Here is a 28,000-nt window from a genome sequence, read left to right as displayed (position 1 = left end):
TTCTGGGATCTTGCTGTGCACAGGTTGACTCCCAGCTGTTTAATGTCCAGTTTGGCCCAGAGCTTGTTACTCATCCCCCTCCCCTAAGGATTGAAGACACAGGCATTCCCAGCCCGACTTAATGGTGATTCAGTTTTTTTTAAATAACAATTTGACATATTTCTGAGACGTTTGTATCATAGACTGCAGCATAGGAAGAGGCCATTCGGTTCAGTGAATCTGTGATCCGTTTTAATCTTCACAGGAGCGAACTCCCAATTTACCCTAGCAAGGTGAGAAAAGACAGAGCTACACCGATGTGTAGCTGCGTCCTAAACACATCAATCAGCGAGTTCCATTTCCTCCTGATATAGCCACATAGAATCTCAGCAGCACAAACATCCCGCCCATTCCTCACCCCGGAAAACATGGAGAATCGCATAAAACTTCCCGCTGCAGTCATATCATAACCAGTGCTTCCTGGTGCCAGTGTTCATCAGACAAATTCCAAATACCAGAGCATACTGCCCTCATTTCAGTCCAGGGTATCTAGTTTCTCCCCTTCTGGGGTGTACAAAGACACTTAATTAAATTCGTCATTCGATCCATTAACTTCATACCGACTTGTTCCAAAACATCAAAGTGAAAACATAGAATCATAGAGATGTACAGCATGGAAAAAGACCCTTTGGTCCAACCCTTCCATGCCAATCAGATATCCCAACCCAATCTCGTCCCACCTGCCAGCACCCGGCCCATACCCCTCCAAACCCTTCCTATTCATATACCCATCCAAATGTCTCATAAATGTTGCAATTGTACCAGCCTCCACCACATCCTCTGGCAGCTCATTCCATACACGTACCACCCTCTGAGTGAAAAAGTTGCCCCTTAGGTCTCTTTTATATCTTTCCCCTCTCACCCTAAACCTATGCCCTCTAGTTCTGGACTCCCCGACCCCAGGGAAAAGACTTTGTCTATTTATCCTATCCATGCCCCTCATAATTTTGTAAAGCTCTATAAGGTCACCTCTCAGCCTCCGATGCTCCAGGGAAAACAGCCCCAGTCTGTTCAGCCTCACCCTGTAGCTCAGATCCTCCAACCCTGGCAACATCCTTGTAAATCTTTTCTGTACCCTTTCAAGTTTCACAACATCTTTCCGATAGGAAGGAGACCAGAATTGCACGCAATATTCCAACAATGGCCTAACCAGTGTCCTGTACAGCCGCAACATTACCTCCCAACTCCTGTACTCAATACTTTGACCAATAAGGGAACGTATTCCAAACGCCTTATTCACTATCCTATCTAACTGCGACTCCACTTTCAAGGAGCTATGAACCTGCATGGTTCAAGGTCTCCAAGGTCTCTTTGTTCAGCAACACTCCCTAGGACCTTACCATTATGTATATAAGTCCTGCTAAAATTTGCTTTCCCAAAATGCAGCACCTCGCATTTATCTGCCACTTCTCAGCCCATTGGACCATCTGGTCCAGATGCTATTGTAATCTGAGGTAACCCTCTTCGCTGTCCACTACACCTCCAATTTTGGTGTCATAGACAATAGACAATAGGTGCAGGAGTAGGCTATTCTGCCCTTCGAACCTGCACCTCCATTCATTATGATCATGGCTGATCATCCTCAATCAGTATCCTGTTCCTGCCTTATCTCCATAACCCTTGACTCCACTATCCTTGAGAGCTCTATCCAACTCTTTCTTAAACGAATCCAGAGACTGGGCCTCCACTGCCTTCTGGGCAGAGCATTCCACACAGCCACCACTCTCTGGGTGAAGAAATTTCTCCTCATCTCTGTCCTAAATGGCCTACCCCTTATTTTTAAGCTGTGTCCTCTGGTTTGGGACTCACCCATCAGCGGAAACATGTTTCCTGCCTCCAGAGTGTCCAATCCTTTAATAATCTTATACATCTCAATCAGATCCCCTCTCAGTGTTCTAAACTCAAGGGTATACAAGCCCAGTCGCTCCAATCTTTCAACATAAGATAGTCCCGCTATTCCAGGAATTGACCTCGTGAACCTATGCTGCATTCCCTCAATAGCCAGAATGTCTTTCCACAAATTTGGAGACCAGAACTGCACACAATATTCCATGTGCGGTCTCACCAGGGCCCTGTACAGCTGCAGAAGAACCTCTTAGCTTCTATACTCAATTGCTATTAGCTTTCTTCACTACCTGCTGTACCTTGCCTTCATTGACTGGTGTAAAGAACACCCAGATCTCTTTGTACTGCCTCTTTACCTAACTTGACTCCATTTAGGTAGTAATCTGCCTTCCTGTTCTTGCCACCAAAGTGGATAACCACACATTTATCCACATTAGACTGCATCTGTCATGTATCTGTCCACTCACCTAACCTGTCCAGGTCACTCTGTAATCTCCTAACATTCTCGTCACATTTCACCCTGCCACCTAGCTTTGTATCGTCAGCAAAATTGCTAATGTTACTATTAATACCATCTTCTATATCATTAATATATATTGTAAAAAGCTGCGGTCCCAGCGCTGATACCTGCGGTACCCCACTGGTCACCGCCTGCCATTCTGAAAGGGAGCCGTTTATCACTAGTCTTTGTTTCCTGTCAGCCAACCAATTTTCAATCCAAGTCAGTACTTTACCCCCAATACCATGTGCCCTAATCTTGCTCACTAACCTCCTATGTGGGACTTTATCAAAGGCTTTCTGAAAGTCCAGGTACACTACATCCACTGGATCTCCCTTGTCCATCTTCAGAGTTACATCCTCAAAAAATTCTAGAAGATTAGTCAAGCATGATTTCCCCTTCATAAATCCATGCTGACTCTGACCTATCCTGTTACTGCTATCCAGATGTATCGCAATTTCATCCTTTATAATTGACTCCAGCATCTTTCTCACCACTGAGGTCAGACTAACTGGTCTATAATTTCCTGCTTTCTCTCTCGCTTCTTTCTTAAAAGGTGGTACAACATTAGCCACCCTCCAATCCGCAGGAACTGATCCTGAATCTATCGAACTCTGGAAAATAATCACAAACGCATCCACGATTTCTAGAGCCTTCAGTACCCTGGGATGTAGACCATCAGGCCCCGGGGACTTATCAGCCTTCAGACCTAACAATCTCTCCAACACCAATTCCTGGCAAATATAAATTCCCTTCAGTTCAGGTCCTTCAGCTACTGTTATCTCTGGGATATTGCTTGTGTCTTCCCCAGTGAACACAGATCTGAAGTGCCAATTCAACTCTTCTGCCATTTCTTTGTTCCCCGTAATATATTCCCCTGTTTCAGTCTTCAAGGGCCCGATTTTAGTCTGAACCATTTTTTCCCCTTTCACATACCTAAAAGAGGTATGCAAACTTACTAACTGTACCTCATATGCTCGCATCCAAACCATTTATGTAAATGACAAAAAGTAGAGGGCCCAGCACCGATCCTTGTGGCACTCCACTGGTCACAGTGAAAAACAACCCTCCAGCACCACCCTCTGTCTTCTCCCTGGCTAGTTCTCCCTGTGTTCCATGAGACCTAACCTTGCTAATCAGTCTCGAACGCCTTACTGAAGTCCACATAGATCACATCTACTGCTCTGCCCTCATCAGTCCTCTTTGTTACTTCTTCAAAAAACTCAATCAATTTTGTGAGACATGATTTCCCACGCACAAAGCCATGTTGACTATCCTGAATCAGTCCTTGCCTTTCCAAATACATGTACATCCTGTCCCTCAGGATTCCCTCCAACAACTTGCCCACCGCTGAGGTCAGGCTCACTGGTCTATAGTCCCCTGGCTTGTCTTTACCACCTTTCTTAAACAGTGGCACCACGTTTGCTAACCTCCAGTCTTCCGGCACCTCACCTGTGACTATCGATGATACAAATATCTCAGCAAGAGGCCCAGCAATCACTTCTCTAGCTTCCCACAGAGTTCTCGGTTACACCTGATCAGGTCCTGGGGATTTATCCACTTTTAAACGTTTCATGCACTTCCTCCTCTGTAATCTGGACATTTTGCAAGATGTCACCATCTATTTCCCTACAGTCTATAGCTTCAATATCCTTTTCCACAGTAAATACTGATGCAAACTATTCACTCAGTATCTCCCCCATTTTCTGTGGCTCCACACAAAGGCTGCCTTGCTGATCTTTGAGGGCCCTGTTCTCTCCCTAGTTACCCTTTTGTCCTTAATATATTTGTAAAAACTCTTTGGATTCTCCTTAAAATTATTTGCCAAAGCTATTTCATGTCCCCATTTTGTCCTCCTGATTTCCCTCTTAAGTATACTCCTACTTCCTTTATACTCTTCTAAGGATTCACTCGATCTATCCTGTCTATACCTGACCTATGCTTCCTTCTTTTCCTTAACCAAACCCTCAATTTCTTTAGTCATCCAGCATTCCCTATATCTACCAGCCTTCCATTTCGCCCTGACAGGAATATACTTTCTCTGGATTCTTGTTATCTCATTTCTGAAGGCTTCCCATTTTCCAGCCGTCCCATTACCTGTGAACATCTGCCTCCAATCAGCTTTCGAAAGTTCTTGCCTAATACGGTCAAAATTGGCCTTTCTCCAATTTAGAACTTCAACTTTTAGATCTGGTCTATTCTTTTCCATTACTATTTTAAAACAAATAGAATTATGGTCGCTGGCCCCAAAGTGCTCCCCCACTGACACTTCAGTCACCTGCCCTGTCTTATTTCCTAAGAATAGGTCAAGTTTTGCACTGTCTCTAGTAGGTGTACATCCACATACTGAATCAGAAAATTGTCTTGTACACACTTGAGAAATTCCTCTCCATCTAAACCCTTAACACTATGGCAGTCCCAGTCGATGTTTGGAAAGTTAAAATCCCCAAACATAACTACCCTATTAGTATTACAGATAGCTGAGATCTCCTTACAAGTTTGCTTCTCAATTTCCCACTGACTATTGGAGGGTCTATAATACCATCCCAATAAGGTGATCATCTCTTTCTTATTTCTCAGTTCCACCCAAATAATTTCCCTGGATGTATTTCCGGAAATATCCTCCCTCAGCACAGCTGTAATGCTATCCCTTATCAAAAACGCCACTCCCCCTCCTCTCTTGCCTCCCTTTCTATCCTTCCTGTAGCATTTGTATCCTGGAACATTAAGCTGCCAGTCCTGCCCATCCCTGAGCCATGTTTCCCTAATTGCTATGATATCCCAGTCCCATGTTCCTAACCATGCCCTGAGTTCATCTGCCTTCCCTGTTAGGCCCCTTGCATTGAAATAAATGCAGTTTAACTTATTAGTCCTACCTTGTCCCTGGTTACCCTAACTGTTTGACTCACTTCTGTTCTCAGCTGTACCAGTCTCCGATCGATCTCTTTCCTCACTATCTCCCTGGGTCCCACCCACCCCCACCCACCCCCACCTTACTAGTTTAAATCCTCCCAAGCAGTTCTACCAAATCCTCCCTGCCAGTATATTAGTCCCCTTACAATTTAGGTGCAATCCGTCCTTGTACAGGTCACTTCTTCCCCAAAAGAGATTCCAATGATCCAAAAATGTGACTCCTTCTCCCATACACCATCTCCTCAGCCATGCATTCGTCTACTCTGTCCTCTTATTCCTGCCCTCACTGGCTCGTAGCACTGGGAATAATCCAGATATTACTACCCTTGAGGACCTCCTTTTTAAATTTTTGCCTAACTCTCTGTAATCTCCCTTCAGAATCTCAACCTTTTTCTTTCCAGTGTCGTTGGTTCCAATGTGGACAATGACCTCTTGCTGGCCCCTCTCCCCCGTGAGAACATTCTGCACCCTCTCTGAGACATCCTTGATCCTGGCACCAGGGAAACAACATACCATTCTGCTTTTTCTCTGCTGGCCCCAGAAACATCTGTCTGTACCTCTGACTACAGAATCCCCTAACACAATTGATCTCTTGGAAGCCGACGTACCCCTCGTTGCATTAGAGCCAGTCTCAATACCAGAAACTTGGCTGTTTGTGCTACATTCCCCTGAGAATCCATCACCCCCTACATTTTCCAACACAGCATACCTGTTTGAAATGTGTATATCCACAAAAGACTCCTGCCCTAGTTGCTGACCTCTCTCACTCTTCCTGGAGTTAACCCATCTATGTTACTGTATCTGAGACTTCCCGCCCCTTCCTATAACTGCCATCCATCACATACTGTTGCTGTTACAAATTTCTCATCGTTTCTATCCGTCTTTCCAACCGATCCACTCGATCTGATAAGATTCTCATCCAACAGCATTTATGGCAGATATAATCTGCAGTAACCCTTAAACTCTCTTTAAACTCACAAATCTGACAAGAAGTACATATCACTGCAAAGGCCATTTTTGCTCCTTCACAATCTACAGACCCAGAAAATAACACCGTCTTATTCCTCTACAAACACTGCCCCAGGTTGAATGAATAGCTATGGCTTATAGTTTAAGTTTAATCAAGAGACTTATCTCCAAAAACATATAATCAAGAAAGAATCCACTATTTAGAGTTTAAAAATGTGTTGCTGGAAAAGCGCAGCAGGTCAGGCAGCATCAAAGGAACAGGAGAATTGACGTTTCGGGCATAAGCCCTTCTTCAGGAATGAGGAGGGTGTGCCAAGCAGGCTAAGATAAAAGGTAGGGAGGAGGGACTTGGGGGAGAGGCGTTGGGAATATGATAGGTGGAAGGAGGTTAAGGTGAGGGTGATAGGCCGGAGAGGGGGTGGGGGCAGAGAGGTCGGGAAGAAGATTGCAGGTCAAGAAGGTGGTGCTGAGTCCGAGGGTTGGGACTGAGAAAAGGTGGGGGGAGGGGAAATGAGAAAGCTGGAGAAATCTGCATTCATCCCTTGTGGTTGGAGGGTTCCGAGGCGGAAGATGAGGTGCTCTTCCTCCAGGCGTTGTGTTGCCATGGTCTAGCGATGGAGGAGGCCAAGGACCTGCATGTCCTTGGTGGGGTGGGAGGGGGGGTTAAAGTGTTCAGCCACGAGGCGGTTGGGTTGGTTGGTGCGGGTGTCCCAGAGGTGTTCTCTGTAACGTTCCGCGAGTAGGCGGCCTGTCTCCCCAATGTATAGGAGGCCACATCGGGTGCAGCGGATGCAGTAAATGATGTGTCTGGAGGTGCAGGTGAATTTCTGACGGATATGGAAGGATCCCTTGGGGCCTTGGAGGGGAGTGAGGGGGGAGGTGTGGGCGCAAGTTTTGCATTTCTTGCGGTTGCAGGGGAGGGTGCCGGGAGTGGAGGTTGGGTTGGTGGTGGGGTGTGGATCTGACGAGGGAGTCACGGAGGGAGTGGTCTTTCCGGAACGCTGATAGGGGTGGGGAGGGAAATATATCCTTGGTGGTGGGGTCTGTTTGGAGGTGGCGGAAATGACGAAGGATGATATAATGTATCTGGAGGTTGGTGGGGTGGTAGGTGAGGACCAGTGGGGTTCTGTCCTGGTGGCGATTGGAGGGGCGGGTTTCAATGGCAGAGGAGCGGGAAGTGGAGGAGATGCAGTGGAGAGCATCGCCGATCATGTCTGAGGGGAAATTGCGGTCTTTGAAGAAGGAGGCCATCTCGGTTGTACGGTTTTGGAATTGGTCCTCCTGGGAGCAGATGCGGCGAAGGCGAAGGAATTGGGAATATGGGATGGCGTTTTTACAGGGGGTAGGGTGGGAGAAGGTGTAATCTAGGTAGCTGTGGGATTCGGTTGGTTTATCGTAAACATCCGCGTTGAGTCGGTCATCCGAGATAGAAATGGAGAGGTCTAGGAAGGGGAGGGAGGAGTCTGAGATGATCCAGGTAAATTTGAGGTCGGGATGGAAGGTGTTAGTAAAGTGGATGAACTATTCAACCTCCTCGTGGGAGCACGAGGTAGCGCCGATACAGTCATCGATGAAGCGGAGGAAAAGGTGGTGCCAGTGTAGCTGCGAAGAATCCACTATACTCACTACTGCAGCCTTTCTCTTGGACAGACTTCAAACAACAATTAACTTATCTGATTCTGTGCTGTGAACTTCGCCCAACAGTTCCTCCAAGTTTAATTGTGAATTTCACTGTTTGTTAATTTTCAGTTTCACCTGAGGAAGCAGTGGGGCCCCAAACGTTGGACTGTAACCCACTGCCGTGTAGTTTTTGACTTCGTTAATTTTAAAGACCTCTATCAGGCCTCTTTTTCCTGCACTAGTGAACCCCATAATGAAAGTGTACAATAATATATAGTAACATCAATTTTAGTTGACCCAACATTACATATTCCATTCCAAACCCATTGCCCCAGCGGTTACTGACCTACAGCGCAGATACCCACAAATCATTTGCCTTTTCCTTAACATATCCATTTCTATTCTCCTTCAGGGTTTCAACACCAAAGTACACCAATATTCTTTGCTCTACTTCTGGACTGGAGCGGGGTCATGACCTCAAGACAAGATGAGGAACTGCTTCTCACAGAGGGTCATTGGCTTTTGAAATTCATTTCCAGATAGATCCGTGGAGGCTGTGCTGTTGAATGTACTGAGATTGGCTTTTGAACATCATGGGTTGTGAAGGCAGGCAGGACATCGATTTAAGGCCACAACACATCAGCAAATGATCCATCAGGCCTGATGGGATAAGTAACCTAAACTGCTCCAGTTATGACCTGTGCACCCCTCTCCTTACCCTTAAAACCAAGACGTCATCCTTCCTACTATCTCCTTTACGTTACCTATTCTTGTGCCTTTTGTTGAGTTTTTTTTAATGAATCCTAGAACAGGATAATCCTGTCACAAATGCCTGCAGTGTTGATAGATGCTGACTTTCCACTGAATAGCTGCCACATTACAACACTGCCTTATTGGATACAAAGCATTTAGGGACATCCTGAGATTGTATAAAGTACTGTAGAAATATAAGATCTTGTTTACTCAAATCTCAGTTCAGCAGCCATTCAAAGAAAATGTCTATTGGCTGGTACAATTGCAACATTTAAGAGGCATTTGGATAGGTATATGAAAAGGAAGGGTTTGGAGGGATATGGGCCGGGTGCTGGCAGGTGGGATTAGATTGGGTTGGGATATCTGGTCAGCATGGACAGGTTGGACCGTAGGGTCTGTTTCCAAGCTGTACATCTCTATGACTCTAGATAAACTTAGAATCTGATTCAAATTATAGTTATGTAGTCACATTGTGAGCTCTGGGCTGAGGTATACTTCTGACGGCCACCAGAGGGCAGACAGGTAAAGATGTTGAAGCTTTAATACAATATTTAGGTGAAGACCATGCAGCTCCTCTGGCTGTTGCTTGAAACATCGATTCTCATGCTCCTCGGATGCTGCCCAACCTGCTGTGCTTTTCAGCACCCCACTTCCGACTCAGATCTCCAGCATCTGTAGTCCTCCCCGTGTCTGCACGGGTTTCCTCCGGGTGCTCCGGTTTCCTCCCACAATCCAAAGGTGTGCAGGTCAGGTGAATTGGCCATGTTAAATTGTCCATAGCGTTAGGTGCATCAGTCAGAGGGAAATGGGTCTGGGTGGGTTCCTCTTTGGAGGGTCAGTATGGACTTGTTGGACTGAAGGGCCTGTTTCCACACTGTAGGGAATCTAATCTAATCCTCCTGTTTGATTGGTGATCAGATTTACTCTCATTGTATATAAGAAAATCATCTATGCAAAGTACCAGAGGGTTAGGGACAGCAATACATCTCCCACTGGTCACAGTAATAGAAACACTTAAGAGGAGAGTATTATAAACATATTCATTTGTAACCAGGCACTTTAATCTGAAGATATGGCTGAAGAGCATGGTTGTTCTACCACATGTCATGTCACCTTCAACAAAGCACAGTTAGAATTCTTGGTCTCGATGATGAAATGTTAAGGTGAGAAATTCCAAGTTTAATAAGGTGATAAGGGTCAAAGTTCAAGCCCCCAAGTCTAGCAGGACTGAAACCCCAAGATGTATACAAGGTAGCCAGGAAGGAACTGAAGAATAGACTTAGGAGAGTTAGAAGGGGGTATGAAAAAGCTTGAGCAGGTAGGATTAAGGAAAACCCTAAGGCGTTCTACACTTATGTAAGGAACAAGAGGATGGTTGGAGTGAGGATATGACCCATTTGGGATAGTGGAGGGAACTTGCACTTGGAGTTAGAGCTGGCAGGGATGGATACTTTGCTTCACTATTCACTACTGAGAGGGACCTTGACATTTCAGAGGACAGCATGAAACAGACTGATATGCTAGAACAGGTTGATGTTAGGAAGAAGGATGTGCTGAAAATGTTTTAAAATGTAAGGATGGATAAATCCCCTGGACCAGACGGGATTAAACCCAGGGTTACTACAGGAAGCGAGGGAAGAGATTGCTGTGCCTTTAGCGATGATTTTTGTGTCCTCACTGTCCACTGGAGTAGTACCAGATGATTGGAAGGTGGCAAATGTTATTCCCTTGTTCAAGAACGGGAATGGGGATAATCCTGGGAATTATAGACCAGTCAGTCTTACATCAGTGTTGGGCAAAGTATTGGAGAGGATTCTGGGAGACAGGATTTATGGTTAGTTGGAAAACCATGATTTGATTAGAGATAGTCAGCATGGCTTTGAGAGGGGCAGGTCATGCCTCATAAATCTTACTGAATTCTTTGAGGATATGACAAATCATGTTGATGAAGGTAGAGCAGTGGATGTGGCGTACGTGAATTTTAGCATGGCAATTGATAAGGTCCCCCATGGCAGGCTCTTTCAGAAAGTAAGGAGGCATGGGATACAGGGAAACCTGTCTGTCTGGATATGGAATTGGCTGGCCCATAGAAGACAGTGTGTGGTGGTAGACAAAAAGTACTCAGCCTGAAGCTCAGTGACCAGTGGTGTTCCACAGGGACCTTTGCTCTTTGTAATTTTTATGAATGACTTAGATGATAAAGTAGACGGGTGGGTTAGTAAGTTTGCTGATGACACGAATGTTGGAGGAGTTGTGGAGGGCTGTTGTAGGTTGCAAAGAGACATTGTCAGGATGCAGAACTGTGCTGATAAGTGGCAGATGGAGTTCCACCTGGAAAAGTGTGAAGTCATTCACTTTGGAAGGTCAAATTTGAATGTAGAATACAGGGTTAAAGGCAGGATTCTTGTAGTGTAGAGGACCAAATGGATCTTGGTGTCCAAGTCCATAAATCTGTCGAAGTTGCCACCTAGGTTGATAGGTTTGTTACAAAGGCATATGGTGTGTTGGCTTTAATTAGCCAGGTTATTGAGTTTAACAGCCGCAAGGTTATGCTGCAGCTCTATAGAGCCCTGGTTAGACCACACTTGGAATATTGTGTTCAGTTCTGGATGCTTCATTGTAGGAAAGATGTGGAAGCTTTAGAGAGGGTGCAGAGGAGATTTACCAGGATGCTGCCTAGATTGGAGGGCATGGCTTATGAAGAAAGGTTGAGGGAGCTAGGGCTTTTCTCATGGGAGCAAAGAAGGATGAGAGGTGACTGGATTGAGGTCTGCAAGATGTTGAGAGGCATTGGTAGAGTGGATAGCCAGAGTCTTTTTCCCATGGCGGAAATGTCCATCACGAGTGTGTACAATTTTAAGGTAGGGGAGGTGTCAGAGGTAGACTCTTCACACAGAGAGTTGTGGGTGTGTGGAATGCACTGCCAGCAATGGTAGTAGAGTCAGATACATTAGGGACATTTAAGCAACTCCTAGATAGGCATATAGAAGTTAGTGCAATGAAGGGTATGTATGCTGGCACAACATTGAGGACTGAACGACCTGTCTGTGCTGCACTGTTCTACGTTATAAGTGACTAGCAAACTTAGACATGTGCATGAACGAAGACAGGATAAGGCCAATGCACAACTACAAATAGGGCTTTAGTACAATCCCTGTAGCAACAAGGTCTTGAAGGAGGAGTAAAGAACCACTTACGAATAATAAAATTTTAAGTGCACATATGGATTTGGGAAAGTTTTTGAGGGCAAGTAAAAGGTTAAGTGGAAAAGGCTCCAGATTGATATATTATAGAGTCGTGAGGATGTACAGCATGGAAACAAGCAAATCTTTTGGTCCAACTCGTCCATGCCAGCCAGATATCCTAAATAAATCTAGTCCCATTTGCCAGCATTTGGCCCATATTTGTCTTAAACTCTTTCTATTCACTTACCCATCTAGATGCCTTTTAAATGTTGTAATTGCACCAGCCTCCACCTCTTCCGCTAGAAGCTCATTCCATACACTCACCACCCTCTGTGTGGAAAAAGTTGCTCCTTAGATCCTTTATAAATCTTTCTCCTCGAACCTTAAACCTATGCCCTCTAGTTTTGGATTCCCGCATCCCTGGGAAAAGACTTTGTCTATTTACCCCATCCATGACCCTCATCATTTTATAAATCTCTAAGGTCACTCCTCAGTCCCTGATGCTCCAGGGAATATAACCCCAGTCTATTCAGCCTCTCCCTGTAGCTCAAACCCTCCAACTCTGGCAATATTCTTGTAAATCTTTTCTGAATCCTTTCAAGTTTCACATAATCCTTCCTATAGCAGGGAGACCAGAATTGCATGCTGTATTCCAAAAATGGCCTAACCAATGTCCTGTTCAGTTACAACATGACCTCCCAACTCCAATATGCAATGCACTGACCAATAAAGGCAAGCCTACTAAATGCCTTCTTCACTATCTATCTGTGACTTCCACTTTCAACGAACTATGAACCTGCACTCCAAGCTGTTTTTGTTCAGCAACATTTCCCAGAACCTTACTATAAATGTATAAGTACTGCCCTGACTTGCCTTTCCAAAATACAGCACCTCACATTTATCTAAATTAAATACCATCTGTCACTCCTCAGCCCATTGGCCTGTCAAAACAAGATCCCATTGTACTCAGGGGTAACCTTCTTCGCTGACCACTACACCTCCACTTTTGGTGTCCTCTGCAAACTTACTACTATTCTATTTGAACTTTAGCAAAACGTTTGAGTGTCATTTGGGAGACAGAGTCATATAGCACAGAAACAGACCCTTCAGCACAATTCGTCCTTGCTAACTGGCTGTCCTGAACTGAACTAGTCCCATTTGCCTGTGTTTGGCCCATATCCCTCAAAACCTTTCCTATCCATGTAACTGCCAAGTGTCTTTTAAATGTTGTAATTAAACACATCTCTACAAGATGGTCAATGGTGTGGTAGGGTTAGGCATTTGAGATTCATGGAGTCATAACACATGGCAATCAACACATTGTTCAGTCTGGAATTGTATAACAATCCTAAATTGCTCATTCATTTAGGGTTGATCAATTAAAAAGGAAAAGTAAATAAAAACATAGGCTTTGGATAGATTAGGAAATTAGGCCGACAGATGTTGATTCAGATAGGAAATTTAAGAAAAATAACATCTGCAGGAGTACATAGTCTGCACTCGATTGTAGGTAAATTGTCTTTTCTGCTGGGGCATAATTTTTGAGTTTAGCCTGACCTGCTGTGTCTCAAGACTGAACAAATCTGTACTGAATCAAGATGTGTACTCTCTGCAATCCTAATTTTCTTCGCATTCTCACAGGCAAGAAAGAACTGCAACCTATACACCAAATCCGTGGAAGTAGTTTAGGAGCAAGCTAGACAAAACTTCAAGACATTCCTGAAGGGCTTATGCCCAAAATGCCAATTCTCCTGCTTCATGGATGCTGCCTGACCTGCTGTGCTTTTCCAGCGCCACACTTTGACTCTGACTCTTTAGCATCTGCAGCCCTCACTTTCTCTTAGTTGCTGAAACTCCAAGAAAATAATACTTGTCTATTCAATGCATTGGGTCACGAAACAAGGAAGAGTCGGGGGGGGGGGGGGGGCACAGATATCATTTTCCCATATACAATAGCTATTAAACTCAATTGTTCATAAGATTTGGATGAATTTACAAAATAGAAAACATTTCATGTAATTCTGTTTCCCACTAATGCAACAGTAACTAAGCTTATTTAACATTCCAATCCACCCATTATAACTCACTTCAAATTAACTCACTCTGGTTCTTTGAAAGAGAGAAGCAGTTCCTATTTCCAGGTGCCCTGAATTCAATTGCCCATCCCAAATCTTAACTGAAAATTTGTTTCTGGTTGGGATGTTTTCTACTTGAATGGAAGCCCAATGAAAAAAAAAGCTGACTTCCAATTCCTGACACCAATTGCTGGTCTTTACATCAAGTATGAACAGATAACCACAAAAACAGGCACTGCTTAGCCCAATTGAATCCTTACCCATTCCATACAGCTTTCAACAATTCCAGAGGATTCACAACTCAGTGAGAACAACTGGTATGGAAAAGTTTGAAACTGAAATCTTCCCACTTAGTAATGGAGTTCCATAACCAGGTATTCATTTTCTCTCAAATCACAAGACCAGAAGTAACATACTGGCCAATATATGGAAGTGTTGGTTTTATCTTGGGCAGGCAAGCCACTTATGAGCAAATTACTGATGAGGTTAAGGATGAGGCACAATGAAGTTACTAAAAAAAACATAGACCAGAGAGGATGACAGTTTCAATGCAGTTTTACTAGGTTTTTTACAATTAAATCCTAGGCAGAAATATGGAGCCAACTCTGGGATATAAACTCAAATTACTCTTTAACCTTCATCCCTTTTCTTTATCTTGTTACTGTCCTCCAACAGACAACAGAGAGACTAAATGGAGTGTTAGAAGCTCACGAGGAAACCATTGCAGCCAGAGCTGTTCCTCAACTTAGTCTCTTAAAAGGAGAGACTAGCCGCTTCTCATCCATTACACCCACCAGCCTATTAATTCAGCAGAGAACTATAAGGCATTGAAGCAGATCATTCAGCCTGCCAAATCTGCTCTGCAATTCAATGAAATCATAGCTGATCTGACTACCTTTAACTCCACTTTCCCACCTTCTCCTCACAAGCCTCGATTCCCCTACCGATTAAAAATTTGACCATCTCAGCCTTGAATATACTTAACAACCCAGCCTCTCCATTCTCTTAGGTAAAGAATTTAATTACTCTCAGAGAAGAAATTTCTCATCTTTATTTAATGGGTAACCACTTACTCTGAGATTATGGTGTCTTGGTCAAAACTTTCAAACCACGGGAACAACCACTCCATATACAACTTGTCAAGTTCCCTAACAATTTGTTTGTTTCAATAAGGTCATCTCTCATTCTACTAAATTCCAACGAGTACGGGCCCATCCTACTCAACCTCTCCTCCGAAGATGGCTTCCATACTTGGGAAACAGCCTAGTGAACCTTTTCTGGACTGTCTCCAATGCCAGCATATCTTTCCTTAGATAAGGGACCCAGAACTGTTTAAAGTTTTCCAGCTGTGTTCTGACTAGTGCCTTGTATAGTTTTGAGCAAGATCTCCGTATTTTTATATTTCATTCCTTTGAAATAAAGGCCAACATTCCATTTGTCCTACCTATTGAACTTGAATGCTAACTTTTTGTGATGGATGCACAAGAGTTCCTAGATCTTTCTGTGCTGTAGCTTCCTGCAGTCTTTCCCTATTTAAACAATATACTTCTTGTCAAAGTGCATAACCTCACATTTTCCCTCATTGTATTCAAAGCTGGCAGTCAGACTTTAATCATCGTGCTAGGCCAAATTTACTTGGGCAATTATAGGCACTGCTTAATTGATGCTCTTAGTAACTCTATTACCGGGCCCAAAATCAGAAGTTGCTGGAAAAAAACTCAGCAGGTCCGGCAGAATCTGTGAAGAGAAATCAAAGTTAACATTTTGGGTTCGATGACCCTTAGAATATTGTGGAGTTAGGCTCAATTCAGGCACTGCAATGCTTCAGATAATTCATAATCCAAGCCAGATTCACTTCCTACTTGTTGGATATGGAAAGCAGGAATAGAAAGATAATTGCAGAATTGTGTGAAAGGGATTTCGAGCATTTCAACATGACCAAACAATGTACACAAGTCTTAGATCATTGCAGTCAGTGAGGAACTGGCTTTTATTGTGTTCAACCAATGCAACAATATACAAAAAAAAGCTTTCAGCCTTTGCAGATTTATCACAACAAAAATTGAATTGGTTTGGAAGAATGATCAGAAAACCACAGCTTAATTGACAACACTTCCCAAAGCTCTCTCTTAGGAATCCAAATTAGTATGTTTTGATAAATGTGTCCGGAATAAATTCCCAAAATTAACTGATTTTATAATTGTCATAAGGACCAGACACCCCCAGAACATAGGCATGACCTTAAAAGATTCTGTCTCATTGCATCTAATCTTGGACTACTTAGTGATCATACACTGTGCTGTTCATAGCCTTGACCTGAAGTGGACCAGTAAAATGCAATTTTTCTGTTCTAATGTATTGATGGTAGTAGTGTATGCTGATGTGCAATTTCAAAGGTATCAGACAAATACCTCATCCCAATTGCCAGTCGTCATCCACAAGTATTTGCAGACCTTTTGACAGAAGCAAACAAACTCCAAGAGATACATTAGTTTTTTTTAGTTCAGGTGCTGGGTCTAATTTGGCCCACCAATGCCTTTCTGGCTCAGATTCGCTTTGTTTGCACAGTTCAGGTGGAAAACCTGGGACAGTTGTATGGGGCAGTTAGAGACTAATCAAAGGAAAGTCTAGAAGGTGTAAATTCACTATTATTAAATTCCTTTCTCCTACTACAAACAAATCAGAACAACGCGTTTAACCATTTATACACCAACTACAAATGTACAGAAATACATTAAAGTTACAACACAGAAACAGACCGTTCAATCCAACAAACACATATCAGTGTTTTAACACTTTTTGTGGAAGTAAACACATTTATCCACCTTTATCTATATTCCTCCTCCCTTTCTGTTCCATCTCTCAATCTTAGTTTCTGCACTGACCACTAATCCTGAAAGTGACTTTTACAGTCTCAACTCAGAAGTTTCTCTTGATATTTGTTCTAAATCTCCCACATGCAATCTTATATGAACACTGGAATAAAGTCAGTTTGCGACCTTGTTCTGTTCAACATAATTTTAAATTTGTTTAATACCCCCAATCTTTTGGTTTTAACAGCAGACTAAGTACAAGCAAAAATTGCATGGACTGCGCAAATGTAAGGGAAAGCGGCATGTGGACTGCGCAAATGCAAGGGAAAGCAGTACGTGGACTGTGTAAACAGAAGGGAAAGTGACGTGTGGACTGTATAAACACAAGGGAAAGCAGCGCGTGGACTGTGTAAACATAAGGAAAAGCAGCGCGTGGTCTGCATAACCACAAGGGAAAGCAGCTTGTGGACTGTGTAAACAAGGTGAAATGGTGTGAAAGACTGGATATACACAAAGTGAACAGTATGTTGTGCTATGTACACAGGAGCAGAACTAGTGTGCAGATCTGTGTAAACATGGGAAATCCTGTGTGGGGCTGAACATATAAATGTTGTTTGTTCAGCTCACACAGGTACAAAGCAGTGGCACTTGGCTGTTATTTTGTTTGCTCAATTCTACAGCTACCCATCACTGACACCCAGGTGTCTAATTTTATTTTCTAAGTTTACAGGTGGATTGTTAAAAGAGACTCGTTCACAACAAAATGTGGCTACAGCGTAAACTGAACCTGTTCTCACTTCTATTGCCCATTCATGTACATTCCAGCTGGAGTCAATGGATAGTGCATCAAAGTGGAAATTTTGACTGAGCCTACATCAATTATTCAGGAATGTGGAGATTACTTGCAAGGTCTATATTGTCACCCTAGTTGAGGCCATGTTAGGCATTAAGGTTTTCCAGAGGGTATGAGTACTAACTGACACCATAGACATTTTCCATGTCTGATGAAAACACCAAATGAAACAGAAAAATTGACCTTTATGAAGGGAGAGAGATTTAGAACCCTTAAACTCTCCTACTGGATTGGGAAAAGGAGTGCCATATTCAGCACAAACAGCTCAATTTAAATGGTTTTCTGGCTAAATTGTTTCACTGAGGTGATTTTTGTTTAATTGGCCAATAACGGACAATGTCCCTGAGGAAAGGGTGAAACACACTAAAAAGCGCAATAGAAATCAGTAGTTATAACAATGAGAAATGCTGTCAGGCAGAACATACAGAAGCTTGAACACAGCACCAACAGGTTCAAGAACAGCTTCTTCCCTGCCATTATTAGACTGATGAATTGGACACTCTAACTTCAAATAATCTTGATCTTGTTAATGTTGTTCTTGCCTCACGTATATCCTGGGCAGTCTAACCCGCAAGCCTCACTCTGTCCAAGTTCTTTTCACCCTATGATCTCTATGTCCTTACTTACTATGATGTGCTTGTAATGCTTGCATTTCACTGTACTTAGGTACAATCAATTGAAATGTTGTTCTGAAAACAGCCAGAATTGCAACAAGTCCAAGCGTTGGCTTCAGAAAGTTTTTTTTTATAGATATATAAACGTTTAAAACATACTGGAAAGATTTAACAGCTTGAACTATAGGTCTTTAATAGTACACAAAAACCCTAAAAATGTGTGTGTGTGTGTGTGCGCGCGCGCGCGAGTGTGTGATAGACAGAGAGAATCCAAAAGTGTACAAACCACTTCTCAAGTGTTGAAAACAGCAATTATTAAAATAAAAAGCATTACACCATGCGACCTTTTAAAAATATTCTGTCAGAATTTGGCAGTTCCTTGTACATTTTCCCTATGATCTTCAAGATAAGCTGCTTTCAGTAGACACTGATGGCTATCTTTCTTAATAGAACATGAAATGTCAGTTGGAACTGTTTGGGTCCATCTCCAGCATCCACAGAACATTTAGCAAACTGAAGCAGCTGATTTTGAAGTACAGTGAGAGGTGATTACCCAGCCACTGTGTGCGCTTCCTCTTGCAGCCTACATACATTTCTGAAGGAATTAGCTTAATCAGAGCCATGTGGAAGCGCATCTGTTGAATGTGACACAGCCTTTACTCCATAAATCAATAAACTGATACGTCAGCTTTACACTCAGTTCAAGTTCCAGGCTTTTTTGCAAAATATTATTTTAACCTAATTATTTTACAAATAGGCATTTATTGGTTTAATCCAAGGAGCAAAACATTGCCAAAGTAGGCTGTTGACCAGTTGTACTCCATCGCCGAAGTGATACTGTTGCCCCTAGCTAGACATGCTTCGATATACAGATGTCTTTATGATGCATTAAGGTTTCTAAACTCTTGAAATGTTCACTGTCAGTACGAAAACTCAGTCTTTGTACAGTGGAGGCAGAGAGGGAGATCAAGGTTCAAAGGCTTTGCAGGAAATGTTCTGGCTGCTCCCTCTTGCATTTCTCCAGAAAGTAAAATAACTTAAAATTTCTTGATAGGTCAATACAGAACTGACATCACATCCGTGATCCTCGTTCTTGCAGAATCTGTAAGAGAAAGTAAACATATATGTTACTGTAATCCCCGCTATAAGATCCATATATAACCTCTGTGCACAGACTATACAATACCATAGAACTCGGCTGCAGCACCTTGACAAAACAGCTCATAATGCACCACAGTTCACAGATACGCCATCTTGATAAAAAAGCTAACTACCAAAGATTTCAGGCACCTCACCTCAACAAGACAGCAAAATCTATGATGTACACAGATGCATCACCTTGATAGCATCACCTTGATAGCACACCCATAATATAACAAATTCAACACTGAAATTCTGTTTGGATATCTAGCCTAACTGTCTGGTCAGTAGATTAGCAAAAGCAACTAAGTAGACAACACTTTTTTTAAAACTTCCTGCCTTGGAAGGCACACGAGGGAAAGTATGCCACAGCATAGCTGTTTTCTAATACTCTCAAGGAGAAATCAATCATTTAAGGTTTCTGCTCCTGAATGTGATTGGAATCCCTAATGCATGTGTGCACATTACTTGACAGGAGGACTGGGCTCAAATCAAACATGGAAAGCATTTACAGACATTAAGGGATGATAGGAAAGTGGCTTATCCCATAGTCTGGCTCCCTTACACCTCTGCATTATTAAAAATATTAAAATGTTCTAATCAGTACAATAACTGTTGCATGAAGTTGCATGTATTACACTGGCTAAGAGGTACTACTTCCAGCAGCACATCTAAATGATCAGGGTTCCTCTAGGTTTTGCATTCAAGTGATGAAGAATACAGCTTCACAGAACAGCAACAATGGTATCAGCACTCAGACTAATTCTATGAAATTTATTCAACTTAATTAAAAAAATGCGGCTGCTAAATTATGATGCTGTTGACTGGCACTAAAGCATAGCTTGTACTTAAGATTGCATAAGATTTTGGACAGTGTCTGCAATCCTGAAATAACTCATTTAAACTCATTCCAAAGAGGCAGACAAATTCAAACTGCCCCTCCTGAAGATGTTAATTTTTCACTGTGGTATGGTTTTCCCAATGCCTTAGCCAGGAGGTTTTTTTCCTCAAAGATAAGGTGGAATATTAAGTACCATCAAGCAGTCCAATTGTGAAAGCATCACAGCCAAGCCCAGTCCTGCACTGACAATGTTCACTAACGGAAGAATACTCCTTTCCAGTAGGACAGGCTGATCAAAATTTTAGGGGCAGTAAGATCAAGTTCAATAATAAGAGACAGGACCAGGGATGAAGCCTGGATGTGGATCGTGCAGCACAGTGGACCTTAGTCCACACATGTAACAATGTACAATTCTGAGAAATAGATGCTTCACATTGTGTTTCGTGACAGCAGTGACATTGACCTCCACTTACCGTCTCTGCAGTGCGTTTATAACTTGGTCAGATGAGAACCATTCCCCTTTTACATTTGTATACTGAATAAATATAATGTTGGGAGTCAGGGACAAGCTTTCAACAGCCAAGAAACTAACAATCTAAAAACTTTTTCCGCAGAGAAACATTAGAGGATTTTGTGGTTTCTGAAGGGTCACTGAACTCAAAACATTAACTCTACCTTCTCTCCAGAGGCTGCCAGACAGACCTGTTGCATTTTTCCAACAGTTTCTGCTTTTGTTTCTGACTTACAGCATCGGTGATTTTTTAGGATTTTGGATCCATGGGGCTAGTCATAAAGAAGTATCAGTAAAGAATGAAGGTAAAATGATTAAAGTGGTAATAGCAGACCAGCAAGGCAAGGAATGACTATATACCTATCCTAATATTAATAGTCTTAATATCGTTAAGTTAAAAATTGAGAATGGAATCAAGTTATTGAGAGCAACACGAGCTGAAATGAATTGCCAAAGCCTCCCTTGTGTCAGAGGCAATACCTAGGCGATCTGCTCAAGGTTTCATTCAGCAGCACAGCAAGATCGAGGACTGACTAGTCTTGCTTGTATTGGATCAGAGACGACATGGAATGGCAAAAGGCTTTGATGATACAAATTGAGGATGGATTGCAGCAGAGTTTTCAATCTGCTCATGTTATTAGTAAAACAGCAACAGTTCTCCCCTCCCTCCCACCTTGTATTCTGAAAATCAGATGCACAGTAAGCAATAAACTCAAAACACAACTTAACGTAAACTAAACAGGTGGGAGCATGTTTCTGATTATCAATATCTTAGCACCCAGCAAAGGGACTATGTAGATATATACAAATGGCAACAGGACAAGGTACAAGAAATTGGATTTTTAGTGCATGTATTTTGTAGATGTCCTCAAAATTGAAGCTTGGGTCTCCGTGGTGGACTATACCAATCATCTCTGACTGCAGCACAGCAGAGCATTCAACACAAGGACAACACATAGCACAATATCATTCTACCAGGCACATGGGCATCCAGGCTGGTCCAGTGCAGGGTCACAGTTTACAGTTCTACAAGGGTGAGGGGCAAATGGGGAAAATAAGAGGGTTCATGGGTTTCTACAGGTAGCCAATGCTCACCAGTACATTTTATTTCAAATTAATCTGAATCATTCATTTCGCAATCCGTTTCTTCATCTTCGCTCTGGATTCAACATGCAGCAAAAATATAAACAGGAAGGAAAAAGAATGTTGTAGGAAATTTAAACTTTCAAACTATAGTCAAGTATCCTGTCAGCACTAAAAAAAGGGTTCAGCAGAAATAGATGGAGAAAGGCCATTAATAAAAAGTTATACAATTTGTTTTACTGTTTTCATGAATTTGAAATCCAATATTTGTTTTTACTTCAATCTTCTTCGCCTTGTGAAAATGGAGATCCAAGGTGATATTTGGGAGGACTTCCAATATAGACACAGTGTCGACTCCCAAAGGAGCGAGTTCAGTGTTTCAGTTTTCACTTAAGGGAACAAAGATTTATTTTTATGCAAGCATATGACATGCAAAACCTTGAACTTCCTCATTTTCAATGATCCATTCCATCCTGGTGAAACAGCAATTTACTTTTACTTTTTCAATTTCTTGATCACATGAGCCAATTGCCCAAGGAAGGGCAGATGGAGTTTAATTTAGATAAATGCGAAGTGCTGCATTTCGGAAAGGCAATCAGGGCAGGACTTATACACTTAACGATAAGGTCCTGGAGAGTGCTGCTGAACAAAGAGACCTTGGAGCGCAGGTTAATATTCCTTAAAAGTGGCGTTGTAGATACGTAGGATTGTGAAGCCGGTGTTTGGCATGCTTGCCTTTATTGGCCAGAGCAAATGAGTGAAGGACTTGGGAGGTCATGTTGCAGCTCCACAGGACATTGGTTAAGTCACCTTTGGAATACTGCATTGAATTCTGGTCTTACTGCTACAGGAAGGATGTTGTGAAACTTGAAAGGGTTCAGAAAAATTTACAAGCATATTGCCATGGTTGGAGGGCTTGAGCTATAGGGAGGGGCTGAATAGGCTGGGGCTGTTTTCCCTGGAGCGTTGGAGGCTGAGGGGTGACCTCACAGAGGCTTATAAAATCATGAGGGGCATGAATAGGACAAATAGAGAAGGTGTTTTCTGGGTTGGGGAATTCAAAATCTAGAAGGCATAGATTTAAAAGGAACCTAAGGGGCAAAGTTTTCATATAGAGGGCGGTGTGTGTATGGACTGAGCTGCCAGAGGAAGTGATGGAACTTGGTACAATTATAACATTTAGAAGGCACCTGGATGGCTATATGAAAAGGAAGGGTTTAGAGGGATATGGGCCAAATGCTGGCAAATGGGACTAGATTAATCCAGGATATCTGTTCGGCATGGACGAGTAGGGCTGAAGGATCTATTTCCATGCTGTGCAGCTCTATGACTCCTTGTCAGTATATTGCATTAGTTGCTTACAATGTGGCGATCTCTACAAAGGAAAGATCAAACACACACTGGATAACCACTTTGTGAAACACCTCAGTCCACAGTATTACCCCCAAGCTTCAGTGATGTAATTTTAAGTCTCCATCTTGCTCCCACACTGTTTCTGACTTTGACTTGTCAGTATTCCATTAAAACTATATACAAGCTCAAGAAAAGCCTTCTGAGCTTAACACTGAATTTAATTTTAGATCATAATCTCTGCTCATATTGTTTTCTGTTTTTTTGCCGCCTTTTTAAACTTTTCTTTCCCCTCTTCAAAATTTTTACTTTACTTTGTGCTGAGATAGCAGTTACCAGATGATTCACGTCACCTTTTGACAACTTGAGATCCTTTACTTGTCTCAATACCACTTCCTCTTGCTTTGAATCATAAAATATTTTATCATGCAATCTATCCTGCCCTTCACCTTATCACAGACCCTTTCTTCTACTCTTCTTCCCCTCTTTTCAAGTGTTAAATCTATTACATACTTAAATTATGTGAAATGCCCAATCAGTTGTATATGGTAACCTTGAGAGAGAGATTTAAATATCTATTCTGCTTATCATAATGAGTGTTGGCGCACATCACTTTTTGCACCCAATGTTTGCATGATATATTCCCATATGCAGCCCGCACTGTAATGTGCTCTCCTTATCTAATTTTACAGAAACAATAGTCACTCCTGTGCACATATGAGAATGCTGCATACAATGACGGACTGCTGACAAAGACCATTTGACACTCCACAAATTCATTTCTGTTTGGACTCTTCAAAATGACTTTTGTCATACTTTGTGCTGGATTAATGCCAGAGATCAGAACCACAGAAAACAAGCACTTTCAGTCCATAAATGAGGGTTAATTTGTACAATTTCACTCACCTTGGCTTTTTCGCTGGGTTCCGTGTTTGTGCCATATGGAGCATTATGCAACTCCCTGGAGACAACACAAAGAAATTCAGCCTGGTCTTCATTTCCATAGTTATAGGAAGAGCCAATACTGACTAACTGGATAGGGGAATAAGATGATTTGATTAATCAACATTCATTCACAGAGGTCAACAATCAAGACATGTTCCCAAATTATCATGCAATCAGGGAAACGGGGTAATAATGTCAAGTTGCCAACTGACACCAATCCCAATACCCTCTGCTCCATAAAAGCATCAATAATTGAATTCAATTTACATCAGTTTAGGTAATTATAAAAACATCCTACAGTATGAGTGATACACAGCATAAGCAACAGAAAGGCAAAAGGAAGGATAATGTTTGGTGGTATATGGTCATGCTTCTCAAGATGCCACGTGCTGAAAGTTTTAACAGACACAGATTATAATCAACAAATCACTCTTAAAATGCACACTTAACAGCAAGTGTGAATGAATTACTGCCTCTGGCTGAAACAAATTAGGATGGGCACAACCAATTTAGTTTCAACAAAGTCTTGAAGTTCAGGAGCAAAGGGAGAATTCATTTATAGTTTAAGGTTGATCATTATAATGGCATAAAATAGATACAATCAACCAGACATTACATACAAGCAATAATCCAAGTCAATCTTGGGAGGATAAAAAAGATTTCAGCCTCTAAGGGCAATGATAATGCTGAAAATACTCCTTTCACATCCTTCCTAACTTATTCCTGCTGTCTCTCTCATTTCCCTTATTTAACTCCTTCCATCATACCCTGCAGCATCTTGATCCCTTCCCTTCCCTTTCCTTTCATATGGACCTCTTTTTTGTTTCCACCATTCCGATCTCTGTCATCTCATATTTCAGTGCTTGGGGAAAATGGAAGTTGTCCGACATGAGACACTGGAGTCCAGTACCTCCTTAGCTGAATAACTTCAAGCTATCGGTGGCTTTACAGGACAAAGGCAGGAAAGTGAATGCTAAATACATTAAATATACCTGCACATGAACAAGCACTTTTTCAAAATATATTAAATACATTAATTTTTAAATTTAGAAAAGCAAGATCGGTGGTGTGGCCAGACAGTGAATAATATTACAGATAAAGACTGAGATGGCTTATGGTTTGGTGACTGCCACATCAAAAAGTGTTACAACTGTGGCAGCAGGCAAAAAGAAACTGAGCAAGACTCAGATGTGAATGCGATTAAATCAGAACCACAGCAGTGATCCTGTGAACATCCTCTGCAGGGTAAAGATACAGGAGCCTGGAACCAAATACTGCAGTGACTGCCAGTGGTGCTGACAGTCGCCAGGAGATAGGAAGATGAGACAAGACCCCACGCCAGACACTAACATCCTACTCAGGCAATGTCAAGTTACAGTGCTAGTTTATGAAGATCTCAACTCAAGCTTTTGCCACAAATTTGGTTCATAATTGAACCAAATGCCATCTGCTTCCAAAAGTACATGGAATTTGGGGAAATATCAAGTAGATAATTCAGCCATTGATTTATTATTCATTAAATTCGGAATGGAACCCACTAATGAATATTTTAACCCAATCTTCCTTTCAGCTCCACAAAAGTTAGGGATTGTGATCACTTAATTTGTCCATTATCTTGCATAACTTGCCACTATTTCAAGAGCATCCAAATGATTCCAGTGCAATTTTCACTTAATTTCTATGTGCACTTCCCTGGTTACAAATGATCAGCAGTGTATTCATCAGTCCAAATCCAAACCATTACAAAGGAGCTGGCCAGTGATCATTTTTGATATCTTAACCAAGTGCTTCCACTATACATACACAGCATCTGAACAATGAGCAAAAGGAACGGCATCGCATCTTTCCACTAAGTATTTTAAAACCTTGCAGGATTGGACATTGAGTTCAACAATCTCATCACCTTTACCCCATTTTTTCCCTTGCTTTTTTTCTACTTTCTATTTTTGTAATGCAGTTATTAGTGATTATTCTGGTTTTCCTGGTTATACCTCCTCTCGACCCATCTTTTCTTTCTTTCATGTTCCATTACCATAGCTTTTTACTTTGAATCATTGTTTAATCTCTCATGCTTTCCCATCAGATCACAGACTTTCCCTTTTAGGTGTTATAGTTGTACTGTACAGGAATTATGCATTGCTGAAGAGAGAGATGCTGCCAAAGCTTTCTGTGTTGCACTCATCAGAACAGTCAAAAGTGAACAACAATTTCTACTGCACGAGAAGAGGTTGCTGATTTGTTAGCAAAGACTCTGATTGGCAAAGGTCTTGCCATGGAGAATGCACCAAGGAACAGTTAAGCAACATGAATTCGACTGGGACAACACTACCATTATAGGGCAAGCCAAACAGAGAACAGCCAGGGAATTCCTAGAGGCATGGCACTCATCAACAAACACATCGACTTGGACCCAATATACCAGCCACTACAGCGGACAGCTCGAACTGACAACCGGAAATGGCAGAGACAGGCCACTATAAATGCCGGAGGAAACAGCACAGAAGCGCTTCACAGGAGGCTCCCAAGCACTGAGGATGTCACCTAGACAGGGGACGAAACGTTTGCAAGACAAATTCCCAGCTCGGCGAACAGAACCACAACAAGGAACAGTTAATCACCAAATTCAAATTCAAATGAGGCAGAGGAATTCTAATTGGACCAAAGCATTACCAAGTAGTGTGCACAAGCAAATGGGTGACCCACCAAGCTTTTGTTTGGGTGATAAATGCACAATGATGACATGCTCTGTTTGCAAAAGACTTTGTGTGTGAATATATGTAGCTTCTAGCACATTAATGAGCTCAAACAATAATCAGAATTAGTTGTTTGCATAACTCTTAGCATAAATCAGATTAGTTAGACACTTGAATTTTATAAAGGTGGTGGATGCAGTCAGTACTTGTGTTGCTTGATGTGATCCACCATGTGTTAGAATGTATGGCCTACATACCTGTCACCACATTGATGCTGAAATTCATGTATACATTACTCATTTGTGTGGTACACAACATTTTTTGCTCGACGGTAGCAGACTTTACCGGCAAACACCACTCTGATTGCTCCGGCATAGTTGTAACATGAAACAGTTTGCTTCACCTCTTGCTCAAATTTTTGTGATATTTTATGCTTTCAAGGTAGTCAGGATGTACAGAAAGCATTTTTCAGGATTAAAGATAGCAGATTTAGTCCCATTCCTGAGTTGGTTTGCTTTACAGTAATCAACTCATTTCCTAATTTCCATTCTCCATAATAACACTTCTACCAAACTCACTAAACAACCAGCACCCTCTTCTCATGCAACATAAATTGTTGGACCTTCCTTTTTGTTCTCTCCTCCCATTTGCCCTGCCTCATTTAAAAAGGTGTTACATCTCCAAGCAGTTCAGACAATGGGTTATTGATATGAAAGGTTATCACTTTCTTTCTTCACAAAACACCAAACTTGATTGGTTTGTAATTTTATTTCTATTTCAGATTTCCAGCGTCAACAGTAATTTGCTCACACACCATCAGATGTTCCCCTGGCTGACTTACCCTCACAGATACAGTTGCTTGGCCAGCAATCAAAAGCTCAATTTGATGAATTATTTCAAGAAAGTGTTGAATCTGTCACAGGACTCCTCAAACAAAAACAGATATTGTAGAATATTCATCAGAACCCGAGATTTGGACTAACAGCTGCACACAGGGGTCAGTGGAAAATTTTCCCCGCCTTAATGACCTGAGTTTTGTTTATTTTGCCTCTTCGAACAACCTCAATTAGCCAAGCATCAATTTTCCGAATTTCAGATTATCAGAAGAGATTTCAAGGTCCCGTAAAAACACTACCTATTATCCGACCAGTTATCCAAACTCAGTTATCCGAACAAAATACTCCCTGCCCGTTTTGTGTGGATAATTGAGGTTATTCTGTAGTTCTGGGAGGTCTGGGTCAGGCTGGTCTATACTGCGA

The 28,000-nt window shown here is 42.0% G+C and overlaps 1 protein-coding gene and 1 long non-coding RNA gene across 2 annotated transcripts in view; one reads left to right on the top strand and one right to left on the bottom strand.

Moving 5' to 3' along the window:
• The first annotated feature begins 5 nt into the window (after positions 1 to 5).
• LOC140464460 (uncharacterized) lies at positions 6 to 28,000 on the top strand. Its single transcript, XR_011954930.1, has 3 exons — positions 6 to 124; positions 8,298 to 8,396; positions 27,523 to 28,000. It is a non-coding gene; the product is annotated as an uncharacterized lncRNA (long non-coding RNA).
• Positions 15,857 to 28,000, bottom strand: part of LOC140464459 (BTB/POZ domain-containing protein KCTD5-like) — a 76,486-nt gene continuing 64,342 nt past the window's right edge. The window contains exons 6-7 of the mRNA XM_072559528.1: positions 24,010 to 24,135; positions 15,857 to 19,280 (exon numbers count right to left, since the gene is read on the bottom strand). Coding sequence (XP_072415629.1) covers positions 19,251 to 19,280; positions 24,010 to 24,135 — 156 coding nt within the window. The 3' untranslated portion in view covers positions 15,857 to 19,250. The remainder of the gene's footprint in view (positions 19,281 to 24,009; positions 24,136 to 28,000) is intronic.

Source organism: Chiloscyllium punctatum, chromosome 40 (genome assembly GCF_047496795.1).
Source record: "Chiloscyllium punctatum isolate Juve2018m chromosome 40, sChiPun1.3, whole genome shotgun sequence".
Classification (NCBI taxonomy): domain Eukaryota; kingdom Metazoa; phylum Chordata; class Chondrichthyes; order Orectolobiformes; family Hemiscylliidae; genus Chiloscyllium; species Chiloscyllium punctatum.
This window is presented reverse-complemented; position numbering and strand designations above follow the sequence as displayed.